The 16,598-nt window shown below is 39.3% G+C and overlaps 1 protein-coding gene across 1 annotated transcript in view; it reads right to left on the reverse strand.

Moving 5' to 3' along the window:
* Positions 1-16,598, reverse strand: part of Cachd1 (cache domain containing 1) — a 203,978-nt gene that overhangs the window by 23,379 nt on the left and 164,001 nt on the right. Inside the window, exons 10-16 of the mRNA XM_076862327.2 lie at positions 14,611-14,760; positions 13,862-13,985; positions 12,947-13,064; positions 8,653-8,821; positions 2,944-3,086; positions 2,079-2,260; positions 999-1,109 (exon numbers count right to left, since the gene is read on the reverse strand). Coding sequence (XP_076718442.2) covers positions 999-1,109; positions 2,079-2,260; positions 2,944-3,086; positions 8,653-8,821; positions 12,947-13,064; positions 13,862-13,985; positions 14,611-14,760 — 997 coding nt within the window. The remainder of the gene's footprint in view (positions 1-998; positions 1,110-2,078; positions 2,261-2,943; positions 3,087-8,652; positions 8,822-12,946; positions 13,065-13,861; positions 13,986-14,610; positions 14,761-16,598) is intronic.

Consider the following 16,598-nt stretch of genomic DNA (forward strand, 5'->3'; position numbering starts at 1 on the left):
GAACCAACATCTGGCTAGCTGCAAGGCTCTGCTTCTCACTGAGACCCAGGCCATGATATGGAAATTCCACACCACATTGCTTTTCAGTTCCTACTCCTAGTGAATCTGCATTAGAGGAATTCTACTGAATATCTATCATTTTATAGATAATGAGCGCCAGTGAAAAGCATAAATTAAGCAAAAAAAAAAAAAAATCTGTCTCCTATAAATTTTAAGGCATCATTACAGGTACCAGTCAAAATATGGTCTTTCTTGGTTGCTGTGGGGAAGCAGTTATTTGTATAATGAACGGATTAAAACAATGTGTGTGACTTGCCTCTCCACCCAATGTTTTACTGACATTTGTAGCTCAAATATTGAAGCCTCAAACTGCAGGATCTATAAAGCAATCTAAATATATCTATAGTGATATTGACATCATGTAGCATTCTGGGAAAATCAATTTTCAAAGAGCCATTTTATTTTTCAAGAGACAGTTTCAAGGACAAGTGAAAAAACAAAACAAAACAAAAGACTCATATTACTCTAAAGAGTTAGATCCAAATACAAGAGGTAATAAATTTGATGTCCTAGCTTCTTTTTTCATTAAAAAAATGTTCCTTTGCTTGGAGAACACGCTGGCAGTGAAAGCTGTAATGCTCCTGCTGACATTTAACCAGTGTAAAAGTGGCATTTCTACAAACTGCTCTATTGACTCTAACGTCCTTTTCTTTTTCATAGACATCACCATGGCTGCCAAGAACAGGGCTGAGAGCTTTTCATCAACTTAACTGAGGTGTTAACCTCATGAGGGGGGAACTAGCCCCATTTTACAGATGTCAGGGGGAAGCTTGGGCAATCCAAGGTGACACAGCTGGAGAAGATATTCAAATTCCAGCTTGCCTCACTTCAAAGGTCATGCTTTTGCCACTATTTGAATTGTCTCCTATTCTACTTGAATTTTAAAAATATCCTTGATGGATTTTAAGAAAGGACTAAAAAATTAATTAAAATATTACCTGGATGAATGAATTGTGTGACTGATTGTCACAACATAGCCAGCTCCTCCAACGTCTAGGTAAGGGCCAGTCAAAGAAATCAATCCTGGATTAGCAACAGCATGGAGATACCTAATGGAGCCCAAAGAAAGTCATGTTATTTTAGGTATGAACAACTACTTGGTCAATTTCAAAGAAAAGTGAACCTGCAAGTCTAAAAAAGTCTACTACTAAAAATTTGTGCTTATGTTACATTAAAATTCAAAAGGATTCTCAGTTTTTATGTCCGATTGTTACATTAAGTTTCAGAGAATCTGAAATTCTGAAAATCTGTCTCCTATAAATTTTAAGGCATCATTCAGGTACCAGTCAAAGTATGGTCTTTCTTGGTTGCTGTGGGAAAGCACAATATATAGTTGAACTGAAGGCAGTATATAGCTGAACTTTTACTAAGATCCATAGTATAGATGTTTTAGAGACTAAAATAGAAAAGAAGTTAATGAAAAAAGTAGAATCAACTGCACATGAAAATGGATCCAGGATTGTTAAGGGTGGGCACAGGCAGTACAAAGAGCTGATTGACTCATGAATGGCTCGGTGGCTATCCAGTGTGAGGTAAGTTCTGTTCTATGCCCACATTGCTCTCTGCTGTGGCACACCTGGCTAGCTTTTGCTTTTGAAAATCTAAGTGAAAGCAAAGCCCAGAAATAAAAGAAAGTGTCTGAATTGGTGTGTGTTCATTTTCCACAGGTCATACATGAGCTGTAACTGGATGCCATAAAGGTGTGTGGTAAAAATGCAGCATGCCCACACGCTGCGCACAAGGTAGGAATTAAACAAATATGAGGTGTTGAAATGGCCAAGTCCAGAGCATGTCAGCCTCAGGACTTCACTGAGGAGATAGAAACATTATAGGCAGACAGAAGACATGAAGTTGTGATGCTACGTTAAGAAAACCATTCAAAGACAATTTCTCCCCCACCCTCCAAAGTGTCTTCTTTAATGTGATTGCCTGAAGTTGCTTTATTGTGTGTACTTATCATGTCTCTCCAGGATGGGGTGGGGGGGTCGGTGCTGACAATGGAGGCCCCTCGAACTCACCACTGTCTCCTAGTGGGATCAAATGCTTTGTCCATGAGGGAACCAGGATAAATTCTGAGGACGCCATTGGGCGTTGCTATGTAACGGCGGACAATGTAAGTGTTCAGGCTACTCATTTCCATTTGTGTCATCCATTCATCTGTGACGTGGCTGGTAGCCATTACTTCATTTCTGACAGAGAACTGGGAAAACAAAGGAAGGCATAGCAGGGCTCCTTTAAAACTCACATGAAAAGAGCGTGGGCCGCTGGCAGGGCTTCCCAAGGCTCTCTCGCAGAGAAGCCAAACCCAATTACTTCTTAAAAATCTTTCCACAGCAGACGGATGCAGCCAAACTTGGCAAAAACAAAAGCTTACAGAAATCTAGTCAGGGGATGGGTGACTACTCGGTGTTCACCCCAGCTAGGCATTCTGAGTTTTAGAGGAAAAATCTTGGGATGTAGCATTAAAGACCCATACACCAACAGCCTCCTCTGCTCCAAATCTTTGCTCTTCCGAGTGTCATATTTATCTTGACAGACAGCAGGGGCACTTCACTTCTTTCCCCTGGGAAAGTGGGGGTGGGAAAGTCTCACTGGTCTCTTAATCACACACCCCCTACCCCGACCCTGGAAACCCCCAGTGCATCTGAGACCTGAGACAGATTCTTCATGTGGCCCACAGGGCTTCTTAATCCATCAAAAGGGTCATCCCTGACCAGCCTCCCCTGGGCCACCCACTCCGCCTTTCTGGCTCTCCAGCCGAGAGAGAGGCCCAGATGCAAAGCTAGGCTTCACACTTCAAAGGGTCACTGCCAGCACTCCCTCCTGGGCCCGTAGAGGGGTGCGCCAGGAACGCCAGGAACGGGGCCCCACGCCAACACTCACTTTGAGCCCCGGGTTAGCAATGAGGCGGGTGTTGTCACTGAGATAGGCTGTGTAATGCTCCACCATGCGCTTTGTCTCTGGCTGGCTGAGGTGTTCGTAGGGGGAGGAGAAGCTGCCAGCAGACAGCATGACAGTTGGACTCTCTGAAAGAGAAGCAAACAAAGCAGGCCTGAGAACACAGGACTTCATCTCAGGCCCGAACAAAAGCATCGCTCAGGCTCTGCCAATCCGTCTGCTACGGTGGCTTAACGTCTTCCATAAGGCAACAAAGAGCTTGACTCTGAGAGCGGCAAAGAAGGGAAAAGCCACATTCTCTCCCTTCAGGGAGCTTACGGTCCTAAGAGTGATCAGAACAGGTACATGCACAAATAAGCTCAGGAGCTGCAGGTGGAAAGTCTTAAATGCACCTCAGATCTACGTATAGCATTTTGTATTTATTAGGAAGGAGGCCACTGTGTATGACATGGAGCCAGACTACACTGGATCTGGGCTCCACCATTTCCTGGCTATGTGATGCCACAACGCTGAAAAGGTTGTGATCCAGGTAACATTTTTCTCATCTGTGAAGGGAAGATAAATAGGAGCATCAATTCTATACTTAGAGTGAGAACTAAATGAGTTAATAGCTGTAAAGCAAAGGAGACAATAAGGTAAACCACACAGAACAGTGTTTGGCACTGGGCAAGTGCTTGGTAAGTGCTTGCCATTATTATTCACAGCAGCATTATTATTTAGGAAGAAGGAAAGATGACATAGTAGAAAAATGCAGGAATCAAATTAAGAAGTTATTCTCACAGATGGTACAGCCAAATTTGATATAAACAAGAGCTGTAGAAATAGAACAGTCAATGTACACATATTTAATTATTGATACTTACAGGAAAGGCACAGTTCCTTATTTAAGACAAAAATCCTTGCAATGAGTTACAGTATGAAACAAAAACTTGAAACCCTTGGGATTTTCTAAGGTTCAGTCTTATCATCTCTCTTTTTCTGACCTGGGGAGAGAACCAAGGGCCTTTTGCATGCTGGGCAAGTGCTCTACCACTGAGCTACATCCCCAGCTCTTACCGTTTTTGACCTATTTCATTTATATTTGTGGGTCATCTCCTAAACCTTTTGTTAGTAGTCACACATGGTGTCTGGTTCTTCATAGCCTAGTAATCTTTGACTGTGCTGGGCATTATTTTAAAAAACTAATTCAGGGCTGAGGATATAGCTTAGTCAGAGAGTGCTTGCCTAGCATGTGCAAGGTCCTGGGTTTAACAGCCAGCACTGAGAAAACAAAAAAGACAAAGCAATAACAAACAGCACTAATTTGGAGGAAGAGCTTGAAGTTTTAGAAGATCAGAGTGTCTTCCTCCAGAGGAGATGGTTGTTTGATTCTGCCAGGGGCCATGCTACCAGATGAGGCAGGGAGGGTTCCAATAAAGAACCAGGATACTGGCCCAGCATGACACTGTGACTTTGGTATTTCATTAGCCCCTATCTTATTTTCAAAAGGTAATGCTTAAAGTTTCCCAATCCACTCAGACAATGGAATCCCACAAGGCAAGGCCTGACTCTCAGCCCCTCTCATGCTACAGATGCAGCTTTTCTGGATCTCTGTGGGGGCAAAAAAGACTGGGTTCCATTTAGTAAAGGCTACACCTTTTGGGGACCCTGGATTTGATTTCTATCCCTCTTCCTAGCCCTACCTAAAGGGCTGGGGCTATAGCTCAGTAGGAGAGCACTTGCCTAGCATGTGTAAGACACTGGGTTCAATCCTTAGCACCACATACAAATAAAATAAAGGTATTCTATCCATCTATAAATACAAAAAAAAAAAAAAGTTACATAAAGGAGAATTTCATTTCACAGCTCTTTCTTCTAGGTTGGGAAATATGTGCACCACTAAAGTGGCTTTAAGAGCTGCTCTTTCCTCTGGGTTTGTATCTTCTCCTAGGTTTTGGCTCAGCAATTTCTCACTATGTGCTATTTTAGTGTTTTTCAAGAAGATTTTAATCTTGGATTATGTCTTAAGCCAGGATTGTTAGTTGTCCTCAATAGGATGGGTCCAAGTTACCATTTGCAGACAATGTGGCTTCTCATTTAATTCTCATGATGTCTTCCTAGGGCATTTTGGGAGGTTCCTATATTAATGATAAATAATCAAAGAGAAAAAAAAAATAGAAGATTGCGAAGACTAGGCTGTTCAACTGCATGCTTTAGATTTAGGTGCAGACACTCTTGTGGTCTGTCCATGCAAGGATGGCCAGAAAGAGAGGATGGCTCCTAAGCTCAAAAATTTTGGATCTGGTCAGAGGCTCAGGAATAAGAACAATAGAGGAAAACCACAGTGAAAGAAAAACACAATATAAGATGTATCAAGGCATACACGTGCTTCAAAGTCAGGAGAGCTGCAGAAGGGACTTGAGCGAAGAGAAGAGACACCCCAGGAAGGGGCCCTTTCATGTAGCAACAGAGACTGGCTCTTTAGAAAAGGCTGATACAGTAAGACGGATGGAACATAAAGGAAGAGAAAGAGTCAAGATATAGAACTCGAAGCTTTATGTCAAAGAGGTAGACATATATACTCATATAAATACTTGCATGCAGCTTTAACTACCTCTGATGATGTGCTCTCAAAAAATTCTTTGTCTTTTTGTGCATCAAAAAAGATTATATTTCTATCACTCTTCTTAAGGCCGCTCTGACATATTTGATACTTTGCCTCAAAATATTTAGTTCATCAATGCAATAAGATAGAAGTCACTTTGCCATAATTTCCCACATTTTTCACTCCCTTTTTATTGTATTTTAATTATCTTGGGTCATTTTTATTGCTAACTGATCCTAAGGTCTACCTATGTGACCTGGGATCAGTCAATTAATCTTATGAATAGTGTTTAAGTTGATGAACTCTACATTGCTGGGAAACAGCACAGGGAAAGGCAGTGGTATTTAGTTGAAAAGCAGTACAATCCAGAATTGTAATTTTAAAAAATTTCCAGGTACCATATTAAAAAGGCAAAAAGTCATTCCATACATATTTTATTTAAATTGATTTAAATAAAATATGTATGGAATTCAGTTTTTCAAAACTATTACCATTTTAACATGTAATCCATATAAAAAATTAAGTGTGCATTTCACACATACCTTGATTTGGACTAGCCGCATTCTATGTGCTTAATAGCTACATGTGGCTAATGCCGCCAGATTGGAAAGGGTAGCTAGGAGGGATTATCCAAAGGAAATTTTAAAGATCTAGGCACAAACATCTTTCTTACCGAGAAAACTGCTGCACTGTACTATCCCAAATTTCAGATCATTTTTACCAGCAATAGAATTTAGCTAACTGACTCAGAACTTGGAAGAGTCATGTCCACATTACCTTTTCAGTCAAGCATTTCTTAAAACTATTATACCCTTTTCATATAAATACAACCATAAGCCCAAAACCCAAATTAAGACAAACCAACCAACCCAGCCTTCTTTCACCAACATCCAGCTCTAATTGGTGGACTGTGTTATAGAAAAGATCACTTGGTCCAGTCTGCTCTTCTGATCTCATGTTCAAAAGGAATTTTCTAAAATGGAATTTAAAGGAGGAATCTAAACTTTAGTGCTCTGATTTGGAATCTAGAGTGGGGATGGCTATCCTCAATCCTCTTCCAACCTATGTCCTCTCTAACTCTGTTTGCCAGTTATGATTCTTAGTTTTTAAGTCTTTTGAATCCTAAGTATTTTCCACAGGGAAAAAGAGAATACCTATTTACTGTACTATGAGAGTCCCATGGTATATCCTCACAAAGGCCTCGGATGTGTCTGACATACTGCAGAACAGCAGACCAGAGGTACATGAAGTCAAATCTCAGCATGACCAACAGAAATATAAAAAAGTGCTCGACATCATCAGGGAAATGCAGGTTCAAACCAGAATGGCTATCATCAAGAAGACAAAGGATAGCAAGTGCTAGCGAGGACATGAAGAAAGGGGAACTCTTGCCCACTGTTGACAGTAATGTCAATTAGTCCAACCATTATGAAAACACTATGGCGGTCTCCCACAAAATTAAAAGGAGAAGTACCTAAATAAGAACCATCATTTAAGCCTGGGTATGTATCTAAATGGAGTGAAATCAGTCTGTTAAAGAGACATTTGAATTCTCATGTTAATTATAGCTCTATCCACAAGAGCCAAGATAGGTAACAACTTAAGTGTCCATCAAGAGAATGTGGTACATATATACCATGGAATACTGTGTAGCTGTACAAAAAATAAAATCCTGTCATGTGTGACAATAAAGACAGAACTAGAGATCATTATATTAAGTGAAATAAGCCTGGCACAGAAAGACAAGTATGGCATGATCTCACAAACTTTTAATCTCAACGAGTTGATTCCACAGAAGTTGAGAATAGAGGATGGGGAGAGTATAGGAGGTAGGGAGGGAGAAAGGGAGAAGATTGATTAATGAGGGGATACTAAGTTACAATTACATAGGAACAAGAGATTATGGTGTACTATTATATAGTAGGGTGATGATGAATACTTAATAATAAAGTACTATACTTTTTGAAAAGCTAGAAGAAGTATTTTGAAAGTTAAGCCAAAAAGAAATAATAGATATTTGAGGAATTAAATATGTTAATATGATTTAAAATTAAAAAAAAAAATATATATATACATGAAACATTGCATGGTACCCCTCAATATGCACAATTTTTATGTTTTTATACATTAGTTAAAACATAAGTTTGAAAAAACACCACAAAAGGTGTTTTTTTTTAAATAAAAGATATATTTATAAAAGATGTCTTAATATATTCACATTAAATTTAAAGGCACATATAGATTAGAGAAATAAATGGGTAAATAAGGATAAATTATACTAATACTAACCAAAAGAAAGTAGAGTTGCTATACTAATTTCAGACAGAGCAGACTTCAGAATAAGGAAAAATATCAGGGAAAACCAGGATCACACAATGGCAAAAAGGTAAAAAATCTCAGTTTTTCTACTTTTTGTGTTTATGGGAAAATCATTTATCTGTGCTAATCCTAAATGTGTTCCTCTATCCCAGGCCAACTCAGGTGATGAATGCAAGACTTTGTTTTATTAAATGTAAATTTTCTTTGGCCTCCTCCAAATTCTTCTGCATACAGGGATCATGGAAGTCACCATCAGCATGCTCCATTGATTCCTCTGGATCCCTCTTACTGCTTTCCCACCCCGCCTCCCCTCATACCTCCCCACACCTGTACTGACTGCCTTTGGGACTAATGAAATCTCTCTGCTAAACACAAGAGAAAGCTGAAGGTAAGTGTGAAGATGGGTCTGCCTGTCTAGTCTGGGCAAGCCCTGTGGTGCCGTATACACTCCAGAGCCACCTAGGGCATGGGTGGGGGGGAGGTTGGGATTTCACCTGATATCCAATTTGTCTTTCCTCTGTTCTGTTCCCTCACTTTCTCACTGGTTTCTGCTGAGATCTTGTCCTGTATAAATCACTCACACAAAAATCCTGTCTCAGTGTCTGCTGGGCAACCTGACCCCAGGCAAGACTTTCAGTCTTCTTCATACTGTCTGTCATCCCCAGACCACCTGGCGCTGCAGGCATTCACTATTTGGGTAGAGCAAGGGGGAGCAGTGAGAGTCAAACTGATAGTTACAGTGAGCTGCTCTGGGCAAGATGAGGCAGGAGGCAGAGAAGCCAGGGTGTTACCTAGAGTTGCCAGCTGCTTGAAGTGAAGGCAAGCACTAGGCTGGCCCAGCAGATCGAGTCGATGGTATAGCAGCTTGCTGCTGGGGACGGTGTTGAGGTTCTTCAGTTGTTTGACAGGTATTTCCGGCTGAATCACCACGATACACAGAATAAAGGAAGTGTCTTGTACCTGTAAAAATTAGCAAAAAAATTTCTAAAATAGAAAATGAAGGTTCTACAGGGACAGGGACATTGCATACATTATCGTCTGCTCTCGGCTGTCTGTCTTCACTTGGAAGGTGTTCATTAAATACTTGATGAATGAATGAAGCTATCAAGATAGGATATCTTCAGGTAACAGAAGGTATTTCTGTTTTCCTTTCCTGTTGAGGGATCTTAATATATGTGGCAGGATATCATGGAGCTAATGGAAGGATAACAAAGAAGTCCTTTGGAAACCGTGACACCTGCTAACCACGTTTTGCTTACATAGGTTAATGGATACAAGATTACAGCAGAGCATCACAATACAACATTCATTTTTATTTCAGTGGAAATATGCTAAAAAACATAACCAGTTTTGCAGTAAGTATTCTGAGAACTGCTAAATGTGAATGCTAACTTTAAGAAAAAGGACCAAGGAGCAGCCAGTATAGAATCCAGTTCATTCAATTTCCAGGTGACACTTGGTCCCTTCCAGAGTGAAGGTGGCCAACATCACCACTTAAACGCATGGGAAGCACAGCCCCCACAGCACCCTGCACTGTCTTCCCAAGTCGATACCTCAGACCAGGGCAGCTTAGCTTAATGTACTAAGTTCAAGGGTGGAAACAGTTGTGCTTTCAGATTCACCTTGCTCCAATAAGGCATGTTTGAACAAAATGTAATGAGGAGAATGTCCACCAAAGAATCAAAAGTCAATCAACACTGACCACAAACATCTTACAAGATTGTAATGGAACTAAAAAATTTCTAATGCCTGGTATCGTCACATATGTTTGGGCTGAAGCTGGTGTTAACCTATTGACGGTGCTGCACGTCATACAGAAGGTGTTGCACGTATAATTCTGTACACTTCATATTACTTGATAATGATAATAAACAACCATGTCACTAATTTATGTATTTACCGTAGTATATTTTTATTATTAAGAATATATTTCTTCTACTTATAAGATGATAGTTTACTGTAAAACATATGCCACGCTACACTAGTGACAGCCTCATACATCTGTTCACTCCATATCTTGATTGCATCAGTAGGCCAGGTTGGGTGATCGACCTGTATCATTTAGGTTTGTGTAAGTATATAATGTTGGCACAATGATGAAATAGCCCTAAAGATGCATTTCTCAGAATGTGTCTGGGTCATTAAACAGTGCATTACTGTATAAGTCTATTACACAGAAGATGGAAAGAGCCTATTTAAAAGATGACTTATAAATACCTGAGAGGGTGAGGACCCACTATGTCAGAACTAAAGGACAATGCCTTATAAAGCAACTCAAATGACTTACTTAGTGATCAAGGAGGAAATTTTAACTAGGCAGGTTAGAGTTAAGTGTAATTTAGGGTTTATGAGAATGGTTCCAGAATCTTTAAATACAGAAGCAATTTACATCTTCCTGGAATTGCTTTCAAGTACTGCTGGCAAAGATATTCAGTTAGATTAGTAAATTTAATCCTCTTCCTTCAACCCTCAAATTAGAAAGTGACAGTGTGTTGTGAAACGGCATTCGCTATTTCCTCTCCTCTCTATCTCACACAGTCATCCTTTAAGTTTTCCTATGTTGTATGTTCCAATGAACCAAAGACAAGACAAAAAAAAATATGTATATAAAAAATAAAAAAAATACCCCCCCCCCAAAAAAAAACCCACGAAAAACCAAAAACCTTACCAGAATGACCAGAAGATAATTTTATAATGGGGTCTAATTCTCTAAGAGAAAAACTAAAAGGTATCCTACGCTTCTAAAAGTTGCACTGTAAAATCATCCTTAGGAAAGCACATTTTAATATAGGTCTTTTGATCATGTTTTTAGCTAAAAAAAAAAAAAAATCCAACCAAACAAACAAACAAAAAGAACAGCTAGGGAACCCGGATGGGTCTAGAAGGGCTCTCCATGACGGGCAAGTGATTTTGTCCACAGATAACACATGGGATCCAAGTTATGAAGTCACACCCGAGAATGTGAAGATTCTCATCCCTTCCAATAGTCAACTGCTACCACAGCCAGCCTCCTCATATGCTCAAAGATGGACCTGTGTTACACAGTGAGAGAGTGATCCTTCAACATTGCTAACATAATCTCTCAAATTATATTTAAATAAATTCAATGAAATAGTCCATCAGTATCTGGAGTATCTATGGATCCTAAGCAGTTTAGCCAATTATTCTCAGCCTAAGTGAATTCTGTTGGATTCTATTAGTAGAAGAATCCATTTTATTCCTTAGGACAAGATGAGCATCTGCTCTCCTCCTCCTCAAAGTAACTGAAGACAGCTTAAAAATATTTGCCTTTATTACTGGGTAAGCAGGCAAGCCACTTTTATCTTGAATCTCATTATCTCCCTAATTTTTCACTTAACAGTGATCTGCTTGAAAATTTTAGTACTCCGAGAAAGCTAAACTTCTCCCTGAAATGATTGCATGACTATATCTGCCTAAGGCGAGTGGCCAGAATTTACTGGCATCACTGAAAAAAGTCTCTAATAATACTTCTGCCCAAAATGTTAATGGTGGGTTTATTTACTATGCAAAGAAAATCACACGTATGTCTACATTTCCTTCTTTCTGTTATAACACCAACCATTGTTAATGCAGATATTCCACCAGGATGTAATTGAGCTGCTTTCAGTTGGAATATGCTAGAAGTAAACAGTCTCCAATTTCAAATATAAACTTATTTTTCAATTAAGAATTTAATGGAAAGGGTGGCCGGCTCACCCTTTTCTGATGTAAAAATTGAGCAATTGTCTTTAAAATTTACATAAAGACAAGGGTAGTTGCATAATTCTAAATCAATAAATAAATAGTTCTGAAAATGAGGCCAAGAGAATAATAGATTTTGTCCTTCCTCAAATTTGTAATACCACGGAGGCATGGTGGTGCATACCTGTAATGCCAGCTACTCAGGAGGCTGAGGCAGGAGGATCCCAAGTTTGAGACCAAAATAATATAAATAAAAATAAAGGGCTGAGGATGTGGCTTAGTGGAAGAGTACTTGACCAGCAAGCCAGGCCCTGGGTGGGATCCCCAGCACTGCAAGATATTGGCTCCTCCCTCTCATTTCCTGTCATTTCTGTCCCAGACATGGATACTCCATCAGGTGTTGTGTACCTGCACCCACCACGGAGCTGGATACTCTACAAGGGCAGGGACCTTCACTCATGTGCATGCTTAGTGTATATTAAATGTTCCATAAGTAGTTCTTAAAGGGATGAGTAAATGGATCTCTGTGGAGTCAATAGACTAGGCCTCAGATACGTCCACCCAAACAAATCTCAAGTATGGCTGCATTTTAAGTTTAATAGTTAAAATTTAATGATAACAATGAAAATTCTACTATTTGGTCAGTTACAGAATTTAGTGCCTCACAATAGCATTGTTGTGGTATATAGGGGGAGGGGAGGAGAGAAACAGGTAAAGTGGACAATGTGTTTTGAATTCTGTTTCTCTATGATTCTTTGAGGCCCAGTGTCTAAATGAGGTTAGTAAGAGAAAGTTGAAAGGGTACCAAGAGTTACAGCTAAACTGTAACTCTTGGTACCCTTGTGTTAAATGTGAATAATTCGAGTTCTAACCTAATGTTTATTTTCCTTGAAGAATGTCAGAAGACATTAACTTCAAACTTTCACAATCTGAGTTTAAATGATAGAAAACTAACAGGTATAATGAAATTTGGTCTATCTATATAACTCAATATTATATAGTTATTATAACGTGTACATACACACACACACATATATACATTACATACACATTTATGTGTGTACATATACATATACAAATTTTCTGGAAATTAATCTACGTGGTTACATATGGGGAATGGGAGGTCAAGGGCATAAAGGAAGAAAGGCCATAGATTACTTTCTACTTTATATCCATATAAAATATGGTTTGACTTATTCATCATGAATAATTATTAGTTTTACAAACAAAAAAGGAAAAATAAAAAACATCTGTGGAATGTCTTCTTTCTACGATCACTTTAAATACCAGTCCCATTATCTGACTCAAGTCCCCCAGAGTCCCCATGAAGACAAGCGCTGTACCCTGTAGCCCTTCAAGCAAAAGTGACTTCCCACCACTCACCATCTTCCAGGCGTAGCTAACATTGTAGGCCTCCTTCCCGGTCTCTCTCAGCTTGTTTATGTGCCAAGACAGGGATGAGTTCACAGGGACTGCGATAATCTGGCTGCCCAGAGGGAGGCTGTGTTGCCAAACAGAATTAAATACTTGAGGCAAAAGATAAAATTAAGCACTTAATTAAAGGCAAGGAAGAAGCTGTGAGTCAATGACCACCTCCTGATTCTGAATAGCAATGAAGCTCATCACTTTTGAAAGACATAATGTGAGACTTTCAATTCTGTAAAAGCATTATGTCAGCTCTGCATTAAAAACATTCCTTACTCTCTACCCCTGCCCCCAATTCTAATTCTTTCCAGAGACTAACCTGTCTCAAATCACTCAGTCATTAATTTTCAACCAATGAGCACAAAGACCTATTTCTCTATAGGTTACCATCTGCCAAAATAATGTATCACAGTTGGAAAACATCCAATCTGTTTTTATTTTAAGGGAAAATGTTGTTTAAGACTGTGCTATCAACTTGGAATGATGTTACTTTGCCAAGCTATTTTTTGGCAAATACAGTAGAGCTAGTCTTCAACTTAACCTTTTATTTTGCTGTTATTTTCTAGTTAGGTGCAACTGAAGTATTTTTTAATGAGATAATATGTACCTTATTTTATAATTAAAGTCAATATGAACATAGAATTTTATTTACAAGACAATAGTCCCACATAATAGTTTTGAGAGATCTTATCTGTTATATGCAGCAGATAAAATCTTGGCTACTATTCTCATGGAAAAATAACTCAGAATACTTTTGATGACAATAAAATGATTTATATACTTGCCTTATACGCTATAGTAAACAAGTCATATTTGACCTTGATGGGTCCCATTTTCTGAAAAAAAATACAACCACCCTCACCTTTTTCTTACCTTAGGATATTTTGCCGAACCAACTCAAACTTGGGGATATTTTCATAATGTATAATGTCAGTATGAAGGGGGGGTTCTGATAGTAAATATGGCCTAGTGAGAGACGGATGCATAAGTGTATACCCTGAAATCAGAAAACACAATGCACACCATTAGAACATGCTATTAGAAGTTCTGGTTGGAATCAAAGTGAGGATTGCTGATTTCAGACATGGGATACTCTGGGATGGCTGCCCAGGACTCAGCTTCTCAGCCTGTAACTCATCAGTCCAATAAAAACTGAACCTGATTTATGTATGCTGGTGTAAAACTCTTAAAACATAGAAAGAGATTTTAAATCACTGAACAATTTCTCTAATTAAGAATATGATTGAAGTAGGAATCATTTGGTTTTCATTTCATTAAATATTCTAATCTACCACATAAACCTTCATGCTGGTAAATCTAAAGATAAAAATACAAGCAAAAATGATTTAAAGGATCACATCCCTATGTGTGAGTCAATCCTCAAATTCAACTTCCTGATGTTGCAAAGTACTGTGACATCTCGACAGAACATAGAAATAAACGTGCAGTTTGTAGATTCCCTCTGCATCGTGGTGTGTTCTACTTCAAATAAGCTATCCCAGTCACACTGCTTTTCTCTCAATACCATCTTTATCCTATTAAGTACCAGAATGCCTACAGACTATTGTCTTTGGGTTGCTGAAGAAACCTTTCCTTCCTATGATTAACTTTTAGCAAATTACCTTTGTCATCTATGAGAAAAGTATAGGAAGCCAAAGAATCTTGGTAGTATGTCACGTCTTCAAGAATGTAAGCCAGATTCACGTCCACGCCTACAATTCCCAGAAGTAGGTTTCCAAAATAACATGGTTTACTCACGGTCATGATCAAACCTGTGGGTTAGAAACAAACAAAAAACCCAAAGGGTATCAGAGAAGGCTCTGGACAAAGGCTAGAGATGTGCTCCCGTGAAATACAAAGGCTAATATCAGTCATCTTAATTCTTCTTGGTAGAAAGAGAGAGTGAGAGAAGAGTGTCCTTTGGCAGTTCAGGGACTGAGTTAAATGGAGGCAACTGGTACGCTTCCCACTGCTTTTTCATCTAAGCCACGACACTGCACATCAGTGCAAACCTCAGCAGTGCAGATGTCATTCTGTTTCCTGGGGTGTGGAAATTCAGCTGAACTTGAAAGTCAGAGAACAAGGAGACTAAAAATCTGAGTTCTAGTCCGGCGGTATTCCTTCTGTATTGTACCCGTGACACTCTGAGTATAAAGGAGAAATTTAGCTTCTGCAGGAATGTTTTCAGTCACTTAAGCTGCAAGTTCCCACACTTGTGTGTAAAGGGCTAGATGGTAAACATTTCAGGCTTTGTCAGTCATATAGTCTCTGGTACATGTTCTTTTACATTTCTTCTTAAAAAAACAAAAAACAAAACAAAAAATCCACAACCCCTTTCAAAGTATACAAACCATATTTAGTTCCGTATAAAAACAATAGGCTCTTTAAGAATGATTTAAAAAGGAGAAAAGCACACAGGAAGAAATGCACAGAAGCAGAGAGTGTAAGTGGTGGAGGGAGGCCCAATCTGAGCATCTGGGCTCTCCTTCGGGCTCCATTACTAGGCTGGGAAGGTTGTGTCACCTTGATGAATAAGCGTCTTCATGTACTAGAAGTGGAGCTGGCACACAATGATCTCTATGATTCCTAACAATGCTACACTCTTAGGGCTGTAAACAAAACTGTAAAGACAAAGGTGGGTTGTTTATCTCTACTTGACCTTGTATTTTCCTGCACTTGGGAGCACCTGCCTGCCTTAGTGGTATATCAGAAAGTCTCTTCTCTAGTACACTCAGGAAAGGGATCTGGACGCTCATGAAGACTCTACAAAGAACGGGCCTCCTCACAGGGTTTGCCCATGATGTCTACTTGAGATATTGTTGAATCAATGTGGTCCCAGAGACTCACTACCTGCCTCACCTAGCAAGGGGAAGTGTGTGAAAAGTCATGCAATGAGGGTCTCTTGTATGTCAAAAATCCTTCACTGAGCAGTTCAGAGTTAGAAGGCCTTTTGTCTGTTCTAAAACTTCTTTTTTGAGGAGTTGGGAAAGGAAACCCAGGATCTTGCATATGCTAGAAAAGTGCTCTTTCACTGAGTTACACCCGCATCCCTGTTTTAAAACACTTGAAAATAACAGGTATTTAAGAAGATTTTAAGAATGCATTTTGCGGAAACTTTTGTTCAGGTCGCCCTGGATGGATGGGTTATAAGTGGCAGGAGCAGCACAGTGAGCGCCAGTATGGAAACAGAGGTCCCCAAATGCAAGCCACATTTTCCAGAGCTTTTGTCTAAGATTAAAGCTATTTTCATAGATTTCAGTAAAGTACTACAGAAATGCCCTGTGACTAAGATGAATGCTCATTTCAAATTTCTATTCTCCTCGGGATTTGTTGAGAACAAAGTATGAAAAAAAAAAAAAAAGAAACACAATCTCACTTTTCAATTATCAACTTGGACAGAACACTCTTGATTCCTCTGTGGCAAATGAAGTATGCTAAGCTCTTGCCACACTGACAAAAATCCTGCAACACTCTCTGTGAACCAAAAGCACAGAGATTTGCTTTTTCAAAGCAATACATGTTCAGTAACTGACATTTTAATCCATGGTGGTTTTGAATTAGAGCCATGTAAACATGGGTTTCCCTAGACTGAAGTCCTCATGTCATGGAG

This window comes from Callospermophilus lateralis, chromosome 7 (assembly GCF_048772815.1).
Source record: "Callospermophilus lateralis isolate mCalLat2 chromosome 7, mCalLat2.hap1, whole genome shotgun sequence".
Classification (NCBI taxonomy): domain Eukaryota; kingdom Metazoa; phylum Chordata; class Mammalia; order Rodentia; family Sciuridae; genus Callospermophilus; species Callospermophilus lateralis.